Here is a 12825-nt window from a genome sequence, read left to right on the forward strand (position 1 = left end):
GTAAAGAACCTTCTGGGTGAAACACCTTCTGGGTGAGTCACAGAATCTGCTGAGTTGGAAGGGACACAAAAGGATCATCGAGTCCAAATCCTGCAACTCCTGGGCCTGCACAGGATCCCCCCAACAACCACACCATGTGTCTGACAGCTGCTGTAGCCAGTTCTCTGGGGAACCTGTTCCAGCACCTGACCATGTTCTGGGTTCTGGTTCTTCACCCAGAAGGAGAAGGTTCTTTACCAAAGGTTCCTTACCTGTTTCTTCCAGACAGTTACAGGCTCTTCAGGAGGGGTAGGCAGGACAGAAGTGTAAGGTCACTTCCATGTCAGACGTTCCATGGTTCTATGATTCCATGGTTCTGTGGTTCTATGGTTCCATGGTTCTATGATTCCATGGTTCCATGGTTCCATGGTTCCATGGTTCTATGGTTCCATGGTTCCATGGTTCTATGATTCCATGGTTCTATGGTTCCATGGTTCTGTGGTTCCGTGGTTCCATGGTTCCATGGTTCTATGGTTCCGTGGTTCCATGGTTCCATGGTTCCATGGTTCCATGGTTCCATGGTTCCGTGGTTCCATGGTTCCATGGTTCCATGGTTCTATGGTTCTATGGTTCCATGGTTCTATGATTCCATGGTTCTATGATTCCATGGTTCCATGGTTCTACAGTTCCATGGTTCTATGGTCCCACGGTTCCACGGTTCTATGGTTCCATGGTTCCATGGTTCTACGGTTCCATGGTTCCGTGGTTTCACGGTTCTACAGTTCCATGGTTCTATGGTTCCACAGTTCCATGGTTCCATGGTTCCATGGTTCTGTGGTTCCATGGTTCCATGGTTCTGTGGTTCCGTGGTTCCACGGTTCCATGGTTCTATGGTTCTATGATTCCATGGTTCTATGATTCCATGGTTCTATGGTCCCACAGTTCCACGGTTCTATGGTTCTATGGTTCCATGGTTCCATGGTTCTATGGTTCCATGGTTCTATGGTTCTATGGTTCTGTGGTTCCATGGTTCTGTGGTTCCGTGGTTCCATGGTTCCATGGTTCTATGGTTCTATGGTTCCATGGTTCTGTGGTTCCGTGGTTCCATGGTTCCATGGTTCCATGGTTCCATGGTTCCACAGTTCCATGGTTCTATGGTCCCACGGTTCCATGGTTCCATGGTTCTATGGTTCTATGGTTCTATGGTTCCATGGTTCCATGGTTCTATGGTTCCATGACCAGTTGTTTCCATCTCATCTCTTCCAAACCCCTGACACAGTGGTATTTGTGTCCTATCCCAGAAACAGAGTGGAAGCCACAAGTCCAGGGTTTAAGACAATGTGGGAATGCGTGTGAACCTCCACTCCTTGACTGTGGATGTGTACTGAGAGACTGATTGGTGCCAGAGCCTAGCACTGTTGACTACCATAAATAAAGCCATGGGCCCGGGAACTGTACTTCAACCTTCGTTAGACCACTGTAAGCAGTAAATAAAGAAGTGTAGGATGGGGACTCCTCCCTGGGCAGCGCCTGCCAAGGCCTGACCACACTTTCAGTGAAGAGATTCTTCCTGCTGTCCACCCTGAGCCTCCCCTGGCCCAGCCTGAGGCCTGAGCTCTCCTCCTGTCCCTGTTCCCTGGCAGCAGAGCCCGACCCCCCCGGCTGTCCCCTCCTGCCAGGGACTTGTGCAGAGCCACAAGGGCCCCCTGAGCCTCCTTTGCTCCAGGCTGAGCCCCTTTCCAGCTCCCTCAGCTGCTCTTCATCAGACTTGTAACATACGACCTTTAGCAAGGAGTTCTCTACAAACCCCTTTGTAACAACCTTGTGCTGGTTTAATGTCACTTAAGACAATCCAGGACAGGGATTTAATTTTTTTTATTAACAAAAATTCAGTAAAATAAAAAACTCCTTAACACCAATGTAGCATTAAGAAACAGGCACTCTTTATTTGGCTGGATGCTTGGGGGGAATGCTTCTCCCAAAGCTGTGCCTGCTGAGTACAGGAAAGTTTCTGTTTATAGTCCATATTTTTATACATATTCATCAATTGTCCCAGACTAAACATACATATGACAATAATTCCCCCAAAATCATTAGCGTATTTCCCCTCCCCTTTACACATGTGTTCTGTCCTGGGGGTCTCTCTGGTGGTCCCTGGTGGTCGTGGACCCCAGTGTTCCAGGTGACCTGGCTGAGTTGGCAGGACACTGAGGCTGGTGAACTTCCAGTTCTCCTCCTCACACAATGGGTATTGTGCAGTTTCCAGAGGCCAGTCATTCTGGACAACAAGCTTTGTGTTAGCTCACCAGGTGTAGGCCACTTACCATCTGCTAACAATTTTGTTTATGGCATTATCTTCATTCTTCCCCTTAACCCAGAGCCTCAAATTTTAAAAGGCAGAACTTTTAAGTGAGGTAATAACATCTTTAGTATTTCATTTAGAAAAAAAAATAAAAAAAAATCCTCAGAGAACAAATATTCTTCCACATGACCAATATATGGAAAGAGCTCACTCAGCTGAGCTTCAAGCCTGAGATGCTGGGGAAGCTCCTGGCAGCAAAATCTCTAACGAGAGTAACTGTCTGTTCCCTTTAAAAATCAGACCAGTAAAAAAATCCTACATGGAAGCACCAGTGACTAGCAAGGAAGCCAACTTCAAACTATGGCACAGAATGAGCAGCTGAGCAGTGAACCCTGCTCCAGCTACAAGTTATTCAGGTGTTATGTTTCCCCAAAGAATCCCCACTGTTCCTTCAAACAATGTAGGAAAGCTATTGTAAGGAAATGTGAGGCTCTTTATTTTCATTTCTTAAATGATTTCAAGTTTAAATCTTATCTGACAGTTGAATCTCAAGTCACAAAGTTGTGCAAAACTTTGTTTAACAAGTCCAATCTTCTATATAAAGTGGGTCTTGGAAACAAATTCTGGACTATGCAAAGGTAAATAAAATAACAAATACGTATTTCACAGTTATTTAAAGATTCTGTAATATCTGTCATTCATTTCAGAGCCATTTACTCAATTGTAAAGCCAAGCATTGAAGTTTTACACTAAAAAAACAGTCTCCAGGCAACACATTCTAAAAATGTCTTAGTAAAGGAGATTTATTTATTTATTTATTGTTTCTTTCCAAGAAACAATAAAAACTTGCCTAGAATAAACCACAGTCGTCATTGAAACTGCAGGAAAAACAAGGTCTCTCCAACAACATTTTTAGCGTTACAGAATCAATGAATTACTTCATTCTGGCCAGGATGTGCATCAGAAATAATTTCATCCACATAGCCCAGTCTGTGCAGAGAAAATCATTCCATGACACATGAATTTTACCAGATTTTTGACAAACTTTATACAGTCAAAACCCATAGAGACACATTGGTTCAATGTTCATTGGTTCCAAGTTATGCAGTTCTTAGTGTTTGGTTTCTTATTGGTTCCAGATCTCTTCACCTCTGATGATAATTAGGTCCTCACTCTTATCTTTTCCCTGACAGGTGTGTGCCAGGGGTGATGTTTGGAGCTGATGGTTGTTAATGGTCGTTGATGGTTGTTATCTTTTGTGTATCTTCTGTGCTACTCCCAGCCTGCTGAGATGTTAAACTCATCAGTCCTTTGAAAAAAAACTTCAATTCCCTTCCACCTGGGAAAAGGGAAACAAAACCCTTGACTAAAGTTATACAAAAATTTTTAAACTTGGTAACATTTCCAACAAGAGGAATCCCATAAGCACCTGACTGAGCTAGAGGACTGTAGAGGCATGGACTCAGTTCTTCTCTGGAATTCAAAGCAAAGATGGAGCCTTTGCACAATTTCCTACAATTTAGGTACAATGTCAGTTGACATAATAATATGAAAAGAAGGCAATGAAATGATTTCTCCTGCCAATGTCCTCTTATGACTGCTGGAGAAGAAAAAAGCACCTCTTCTATTCAACACCTCATCCACAACCCCCTCCCAAATATACTCTGTTTACCCTCAGTACTTCCTTCTTCAAAGCTGTATGGCAGCATTGTTAGCATGAGAGGATAAAGAACTTGCTTTGGAGCTAGAGGAGGAAATAAACCTCCTCTAGGAGATTTATAGAGGACCCTTTCAAGGATTGAGAAACCTGAAAACGTGTAGAGGGCATTTAATCCCTGCATCCTGAGTTTGTCAACCAGTGTTGTAGTTTAGCCCCAGTCAGCTGCCAAGCCCCACACAGCTGCTCCCTCACTTCCTTGCCAGAAGGATCAGGGAGAGAATCAGAAGGATTAAAGTTGGAAAATTCATGGGTTGAGATAAAAACAGTTTAATATGGAAAGCAAAAGCCACACATGCAAACAAAGCAAAACCAGGAATTCACTCCATTTCCCATGGACGGGCAGGTGTTCAGCCATCCCACAGAGAGCAGGGTTCCATGGCACGTAACAGTGACTTGAGAAGACAAACACCATCGCTCCAAACATCCCTCCCCCTCCTTCCTTCTGCCCCCCACTTTACATTCTGAGGGTGATGTTGTATGGTCTGGAAGATGCCTTTGATCACTTTGGGTCATCTGTCCCAGCTGTGTCTCCTCCCAGCTTCCCGTGCTCCCCCAGCCCCCTCGCCAGCCTGGCAGTGAAAAGCAGAAAAGGCCTTGGCTGTGTGTGACCACTGCTCAGCAATAACAAAAACATCTCCATTATTGTCCCTACATTCAGCACAAATCCAAAATACAGCCCCGTGCCAGCCACTGGGAAGGAAATTAACCCAGCACAGTCACCTTTCGTTATTTCTTCATCAGAAATGCCTGATTCCGTTATTTCTTCATCAGAAACGCCTGATTTCGTTATTTCTTCATCAGAAAGAGTCCTGCTACTCAGCTGTGACATATCTTCTTAGCTTTATGTCTTTGATAACCATTGCCTCTTCTTATTTTTACCTTTCAAGATTTTTTTCTTATCCTTATTTTCTTGAGCTTTTTGATGTATACAGTAGGAGAAAGAAAACTGATGTCAAAGGCAACCATCTTGAGGTAGTGACCACTCAGGTTAATGTCCAGTGATCTGCCATAGCTTGTGATATACAGTCCATGTAAACAAAAACAAAATAAATCAGGTTTCTTTCTATCACATGTAGTTTATTGTTCAGAAATATTTTACAACAGACAGCAGGAAGATGGATTAAGAACATAAAGTTGGCTACTCCTTCACCTCCTTCATAGGAGGTTCTGTTCAAGGACATTTTTCATGGTCAATTCTTAACTCATTGCTGTTCCCAGTAAATTCTTTTTGTCTCAGCCTGGGATCACAGAGGGTGAGGGGAGCCACTTTTAGTCTTTTTAATGGGAGTACTAAATTGAGGAATAATATTCCTAAACCACGATGGGGGATGCAGCCAAGACAGCTGACCCCCACTGACTACGGCATATCCCAGATCATATGTAGTGTCCTGCTCAAAGTATAAACCAGAAGGAAGAAGAAAGGAGGAGGGGGATGTTTGGAGTGATGGTGTTTGTCTTCCCAAACCACTGTTAAGGTGGTGGAGCCTGGTTTCCTGGAGGTGGCTGAACATATTCCCTCTGATGGGAAGGATTGTGTTACCTCTTTGTTTTGCTTTTTCTTGCACGTATGGCTTTTTCTTTCCCCATTAATCTGTATCTCAACCCACAAGTTTTCTAACTTTTACCTTTCCCATCCCACTAGGGTGGGAGAGATTGGGTGACTTATCAGACTGCTGGGGTTAAACCATGACACTCACATAAGGGAATTACAGCCTTTGATCCATGATATTTGAGATAATACCCAACTGAAGATTGCTGGATTATCTGTGGAAAACATATGCCTCAGCTTTGAAGGACCAGTGAAATAGGTACTGGCACCTCCCAGGCATTTGTTTTGGAGTTTGGCCCACTTCCTTATTGGCTTGTTACTGTAAAGACTGCCCAGACTTCCCAGATATGATTGCTTAACCAGCTGATCCTCCTCCCAGGGGCAGGAATAAAAGGCTGGCATTGCTGGCAGTCCTGGCAGTCAGACAGCTCAAGCTGCTTTAGCACATCTTGCTGTGCACTGCAAGATGAGAAAGTCAATGCTCTTCCTTGGCTTTCTTGTTTTCCTTGGCCTGGCTCTGCCAGGCACCCAGGGAAGAATAATTTCCAGATGTGAGATGGTGAAGATCTTACGTCGGAATGGCTTTGAGGGCTTTGAGGGCACAACTGTTGCTGACTGTGAGTATAATGAGCTGCCATAGCACCTCTCTGCCTGTACCACCTTTTTCCCTCTCAACTTCTTTTTGATCTTCCAGCACTACTATTCTTCCCCTCCATTTCTTTGACTTCATCTTTTCTCTTCCTCATCCCTCTCCTTGCTCCCTTCTATAGTTCACACAACAAATACCCATCTTGAGCTTTGTCCTTCAAGAATTTACCCATCCAGTTCTCCAGGTTATGATATCACCAGCTTACTTACTTCTCCAGCACTTCATTCATCCTGGATACTTTCATATCTTTCCTCTTATTTACCCTCAGCATACCTTGATGTTCTCCTCTGGGATCTCTCTTCCTCCTGCAGGGATGTGCCTGATAAAATATGAGAGTGGTTATGACACGAAAGCGTACAATAACAATGGTCCAAGCAGGGACTACGGCATCTTTCAGATCAACAGCAAGTACTGGTGCAATGATGGCAGGACCCCTGGATCTGTGAATGGTTGCCACATCAGTTGCTCAAGTAAGTGGTAGGACAGAACCTTTCTTTGTTCATTCCATGAAAGCACCTGCTCTGTCCAGGACACCTGCCTAGCAGCTGCTCTGGGCATTTCTATCTGTCCTTTGATTCATCCACCTTCTGCCCTTCCTTCCTGATGCACACCTTTCCTTCTGCCAATCTGTCCCTGCTCTTCCTCTGCCCCACTTTCCTCCACACTGACCTCTTCTCCCATCTCTACAGGACTGCAAGATGATAACATTGACGATGATATTCGCTGTGCCAAGAAGATTGCTCGGGAGGCTCATGGCCTCAGTCCCTGGTAAGGATATTTGCAGTGAAAGAGTGGGCAGAGGAGATCAGAGACAGTCCTGCTATTGACTGAGGGAGGAAGGGAGATCAATGGATAGGAAGCTGTATTTGGTGTTTAGCACAGTCTTTCTCCTAAAGCTGAAAGGCAAAGATAGGATTCCTGTCTCACAGTACCTGCTCTAATTCCCTAAATTTCCCTCCTCTCCCAGAGCTCTCCTTTTTGTTCTTTTCCCCTTCCCCCAGCTTGCTTAGATAGAGCTCATAATAATTTTCATTTATCCATATCTTTCAGATGGATCTTTGAGAGTCTTCACCCAAGACTCTCAAAGATTAACCAAGATTTGTTTTCATAACCAATTCAATCATAATCTAACTCCTCCAATTACATAATGTATTTTTTTTTTTTCCAGGTATGGCTGGAAAAATCATTGCAGGGGCAGAAACCTGAGTTCCTATGTCAGAGGTTGTTAAATCGCTCCACAGGTGTTGATTGTTTCCTCAGGACCACCAGCCATGGAGAATGCCAGCGTTTGGAGAGGAGGCCAGGGAAATGGATGGGTGTGGGGAATTAAAAGCAGTATATTATAAAGACTGAGTGGGTACTGACTAGTGCTAACTCTGGAGGCCTAACTAACTGCTGCAATGCAAACAGAGAGCTTGGAGCTTAATAAAAACAAGGCTTAGCTACAGACCACTACAGGTGGAGTTTCAGCCTTGATTTACTGGCATAGACCTAACTCAAGATTTTGTTGCCCTGACTAACAGGGCTTAGCAACACTTAGGGTTTTGCTCTCTTTTTGTACCTTTGTCTGTTCTTCTTCACCCCTCCCTTCCTCCTCTCCTCCCTCCCCTTCATTTTTTTGCCCATTCTTATTGGAGTGTCTGTAGTGAGAAAATACAAAAATGAATGAACATTGTGTAAAATGCACAGGATTATGTTGCCTTATGATTTGGACAGTCACTGAGGGAGGTGGGGAGTACAGACCCAGAGGCAGAGAGAGAAAACCATGCTGAAATGTGACCTTGCTCCTTAAATTTATCTGAGCCTCTGCTCCTGGCTGGTATGAGGGATAGGGCACTGAAATATATGGGCATCTGGCCTGAGGGAATACAGCATTTCTCATCATTCTTGAGGAAACAAATCAAACACAGCCTAGAATGCAGACAGCATCTCTGTGAGGAAACTATGGGCTGGAAAGACTGTTAGGAAAGGGAAATGTTTTGCTGTTTAGTTTACAAGTCTTTTTTCCAAATGAAAGCTGAATTCTGAAACAGTGCATGAATGAAAGGTGATAACATCAAAAAAAAACATGTTTGCTTGTTCATGTGCTTTCTACTGCTTCTAGGGGAGCAATGACTTCTTTGGTGCTTATGCAATAAAGGGATGCTTAAACTTGTGTCTCCTGTGAATGTATAAGGCAACCATTAAAGGCATGTTTGTTTAGATATTGCATCTTAAAAGAAAAAAAAAAAAACAAACCTCAAAGTAAGCCTCGCCTGAATTCCCTGAATTCCCTCGCCTGAATTTTTCTCCCATTTGTTGCCTAAGAGACAGGAACATGGTTTGTCCTGAGGTAGGTCTCAAACCAAGACACAGATATTTAAGAGAGACAAAAGACTGTGGAAAAAGCGGCCAGGGCATGAGGAAGGGGTGCAGTTTGCTACAGTCTCTTAGCTGGGGGGGTTATCTTGGGAAGAACAGAGGTACTGGGAGATTTTGGCTGGGGATCAGGGGTGAAGCTCAGCTTTCTCTCGGGATCAGAGTGGAGCTGCTACCCAGAGGATTTGCTGCCACCCAGGAGTTTTTGTCCAGCACTGCTTCTCCTTATCGTGGGTGAGACTTTGCCTGCAAGATCTTTCCAACACTCAGCCTCACTGGGAAAGGGACTCCAGCCCCATGTCCTTTCCCAGAGGGATCATCTCCCACTTCCATGTGGCACTGCTTGCGGGAGCCTGGCTGGCGCTGCCCAGCCCCGCTGCTTTCCGCCTTGCTTCGGGATTTTTGCTGCACTTTAATCCCCGTGTCCACCTGGCCGCCGCACAGCTTCTCACACAGCCCCGCAGTTTCTGTTTCATTTTGTTTGCCACCCGGTGTGTGCCCGCCTCCTGCCGCAGCCCCTCTCGCCCTCCGGAGGGGCCCGGGCCCGGCCGCCCCACTGCTTTGTAGAGGAAGCCCCTGCCCCATCGCCGCCATGGCGGCCTGAGGGAACCGCGCCCGCGCCACAGCGCCCCCTGGCGGCGCGGGGGAATCACCGCAGCGCCCTGCCCGGCCCGGAGCCGCCAGCGCCCCTGGCGGCAGTGCCGGAACTGCAGCGGAGGGGAACGCGGCTGAGGGGGACGGGGTACGGCTGAGGGGAGCGCGGCTGAGGGGAACGGGGTACGGCTGAGGGGAACGGGGTACGGCTGAGGGGAGCGCGGCTGAGGGGAACGCGGCACGGCTGAGGGGAACGGGGTACGGCTGAGGGGAGCGCGGCTGAGGGGAACGGGGTACGGCTGAGGGGAACGGGGTACGGCTGAGGGGAACGCGGCTGAGGGGAACGGGGCACGGCTGAGGGGAACGCGGCTGAGGGGAACGGGGTACGGCTGAGGGGAACGGGGCACGGCTGAGGGGAACGGGGTACGGCTGAGGGGAACGCGGCTGAGGGGAACGGGGTACGGCTGAGGCCGGAACGGGGCACGGCTGAGGGGGACGGGGTACGGCTGAGGGGAACGCGGCTGAGGGAAACGGGGCACGGCTGAGGGGAACGGGGTACGGCTGAGGGGAACGCGGCTGAGGGGAACGGGGTACGGCTGAGGGGAACGCGGCTGAGGGGAACGGGGTACGGCTGAGGGGAACGGGGCACGGCTGAGGGGGACGGGGTATGGCTGAGGGGGACGGGGTACGGCTGAGAGGAACGGGGTACGGCTGAGGGGAACCCGGTTGAGGGGAACGGGGTACGGCTGAGGGGAATGGGGCACGGCTGAGGGGAATGCGGCTGAGGGGGACGGGGTACGGCTGAGGGGGACGCGGCTGAAGGGAATGGGGTACGGCTGAGGGGAACGGGGTGGGGCTGAGGGGGACGGGGTATGGCTGAGGGGGACGGGGTACGGCTGAGGGGGACGGGGTACGGCTGAGAGGAACGGGGTACGGCTGTGGGGCTGGAGCTGTGGGTCTGTGGTTCTGGGTCACTGGGTCTGTGGTTCTGGGTCACTGGGTCTGTGGTTCTGGGTTTCTGGGTCTGTGGTTCTGGGTCACTGGGTCTGTGGCTCTGGGTCTGTGGTTCTGGGTCACTGGGTCTGTGGCTCTGGGTCTGTGGTTCTGGGTCACTGGGTCTGAGGTTCTGGGTCTGTGGCTCTGGGTCACTGGGTCTGTGGTTCTGGGTCTGTGATTCTGGGTCACTGGGTCTGTGGCTCTGGGTCTGTGGCTCTGGGTCACTGGGTCTGTGGTTCTGGGTCACTGGGTCTGTGGTTCTGGGTTTCTGGGTCTGTGGGTCTGGGTTTCTGGGTCTGTGGTTCTGGGTCTGTGGCTCTGGGTCTGTGGTTCTGGGTTTCTGGGTCTGTGGCTCTGGGTCTGTGGTTCTGGGTCTGAGGTTCTGGGTCACTGGGTCTGTGGCTCTGGCTGTGACTGGGTCTCCAGTTCTGTTTGTTGCTGCTGCTGTTTAGCCAGTGACAACCCATCACAGAGTTGAGCAAGAAGGGGGAATTACCTCATCACCTGTGCTTCTAACCGGGAATTCTAATCAATTATGCTAATTTGCTAAACTTATAAAAGTGTGTTCACTCTGTGGGGGGAGAGCTTTCGTGGACACTTTTCCATAACTGCTCCTGGAGGCCTCCAATAAAGACCAGCTTTTATATTACCTCCTATGCTAATATCATCATCTCAAAAGTGTGTGTTGTTTCATTTATAGGTTCCTAAAGCATCACCTTGACTGTACCAGTTGGGTTGCAAAGTGTCCCTGGCTGTACCCAGAGCATGGTAAAGGTGGGAATGATTCTGACGGCAACAGGAGCCTTCCCTGACCAACCAAGGGGGAAAACAAAGGATAATAATTATCCCTGTTAGCCTTGGTAAATAATTTACCTGACTTCTAACTTGAGTAGAATGGTACCATTGTTCCCAACCCGGGTTATGGCCAGGATGGAAACTTGGAATTGATAGGAAAAATGTGATAGGAAAGAGAATTTAGGCATTACTTTATTCTGGCCAGGATGTGCAACAGAAATTATTTCATTCCACATGTGCCCGGGTTGTGCAGTGAAATTCATTCTGTCGCACATGCCTTTTTACCAGGCTTTCTACATATTTATACATACAAAACCCCAAAGAAATCTTCATTCATTGGTCTTAAATTACACAATTCTTAGTATTCTATCTCTATTGGTTATTGATCCCTTTTCCTTCAATGCTAATTTGGTCTTCATTCTTTGGTTCCCTTATCAATCCCCCACCCCTGACACTCCTCAAGGTGCAAGATCCCCACCTGCTGAGGATCACTAAGGGATGTGACAGATCTCACTGAACCCGAGGGGATTTTTGGCAGATTCCTCTGCACAGGTCAGTACAGATGTACACATCTCTGAATGTGTGTGAATTGATTATGCTATGAATGCTTTTATCATGAGTCTGTTATTACGTCACTGTTAAAATGTAGCAAATGCTATTGAATGTTTAATTGTTAAATCAGTCCATGACTGAGTGCTGCTAAACGCTTTTGCACCCTTATCTTTTTGTGTTTTCTGACCCTTTTGCATCCTTGGTCTCCATGTAAATCGTCCCAAATGGATTCCAATCTGTTTTCTTACTCATACTTCAGCCACGTAGTCAGTAACAGGCTGAACATCGTAATCGAACTCTCTTAAGTTGCACTTCCACAAATTTGTATTAAAATCTGCTTTTTGCCAGTTCCTTTGAGTGCCCAAACCATTCACTGGCGACACCAGTGGACACACAATTCTTTATATGCATGTGTGGACATACCCATATGTGCGTCTGGCCACAGAGATGAGCCCTCACAGACACACCAGCAGCACCAAAACTTCATCCTGCTCCCCTCGGGCTAATCAATCCCTCAGTCCTTGAGTGGAAAACTACATAGACACACATCGGCACACGCGTGTGGGCAGCACCTCTGCCTGCCCGCCGGCTCTGCCAGCATCTCTCCCGCTGCGGGCACCCGCAAGCACCAGCACTCGCTGTCCCCGCCAGCTCCCACCCAAAGGCGGCCCGAGGTCCTGCTCCGCTCCCGGGAGAGTCGGGGCCGTGCGGGGACGGAACCGCCCGGCACCGCTGCAGCTCCGGCACCGACGGCGGGGCGGAGGTGTGTGCCGGCGGGGCGGAGGTGTGTGCCGGCGGGCGGAGGTGTGTGAGTGCCGGCGGGGCGGAGGTGTGTGAGTGCCGGCGGGAGGAGGTGTGTGCCGGCGGGGCGGAGGTGTGTGAGTGCCGGCGGGGCGGAGGTGTGTGCCGGCGGGGCGGAGGTGTGTGAGTGCCGGCGGGCGGAGGTGTGTGAGTGCCGGCGGGAGGAGGTGTGTGCCGGCGGGGCGGAGGTGTGTGAGTGCCGGCGGGGCGGAGGTGTGTGCCGGCGGGGCGGAGGTGTGTGAGTGCCGGCGGGCGGAGGTGTGTGAGTGCCGGCGGGAGGAGGTGTGTGCCGGCGGGGCGGAGGTGTGTGAGTGCCGGCGGGAGGAGGTGTGTGCCGGCGGGGCGGAGGTGTGTGAGTGCCGGCGGGAGGAGGTGTGTGCCGGCGGGGCGGAGGTGTGTGAGTGCCGGCGGGAGGAGGTGTGTGAGTGCCGGCGGGAGGAGGTGTGTGAGTGCCGGCGGGAGGAGGTGTGTGAGTGCCGGCAGGAGGAGGTGTGTGAGTGCCGGCGGGAGGAGGTGTGTGAGTGCCGGCG

The 12825-nt window shown here is 49.1% G+C and overlaps 1 protein-coding gene across 1 annotated transcript; it reads left to right on the top strand.

The window, feature by feature from the left end:
• The first annotated feature begins 5953 nt into the window (after window positions 1-5953).
• Window positions 5954-8354, top strand: LYZ (lysozyme). Its single transcript, XM_058855820.1, has 4 exons — window positions 5954-6167; window positions 6511-6669; window positions 6889-6967; window positions 7368-8354. Exons 1-4 carry the CDS (start codon window positions 6017-6019, stop codon window positions 7426-7428), a joined length of 450 nt encoding a protein of 149 aa, XP_058711803.1. The 5' UTR covers window positions 5954-6016; the 3' UTR covers window positions 7429-8354.
• The last annotated feature ends 4471 nt before the right edge of the window (window positions 8355-12825 follow it).

The sequence above is a fragment of the Poecile atricapillus genome, chromosome 23 (genome assembly GCF_030490865.1).
Source record: "Poecile atricapillus isolate bPoeAtr1 chromosome 23, bPoeAtr1.hap1, whole genome shotgun sequence".
Taxonomy (NCBI): domain Eukaryota; kingdom Metazoa; phylum Chordata; class Aves; order Passeriformes; family Paridae; genus Poecile; species Poecile atricapillus.

Coding starts and splice junctions, on each gene's coding strand:
- LYZ (XM_058855820.1), top strand. CDS start 6,017: ATGAGAAAGTCAATGCTCTTCCTTGGCTTTCTTGTTTTCCTTGGCCTG. Junction 6,670..6,888: donor TTGCCACATCAGTTGCTCAA/GTAAGTGGTAGG, acceptor CCATCTCTACAG/GACTGCAAGATGATAACATT. Junction 6,968..7,367: donor GCTCATGGCCTCAGTCCCTG/GTAAGGATATTT, acceptor TTTTTTTTCCAG/GTATGGCTGGAAAAATCATT.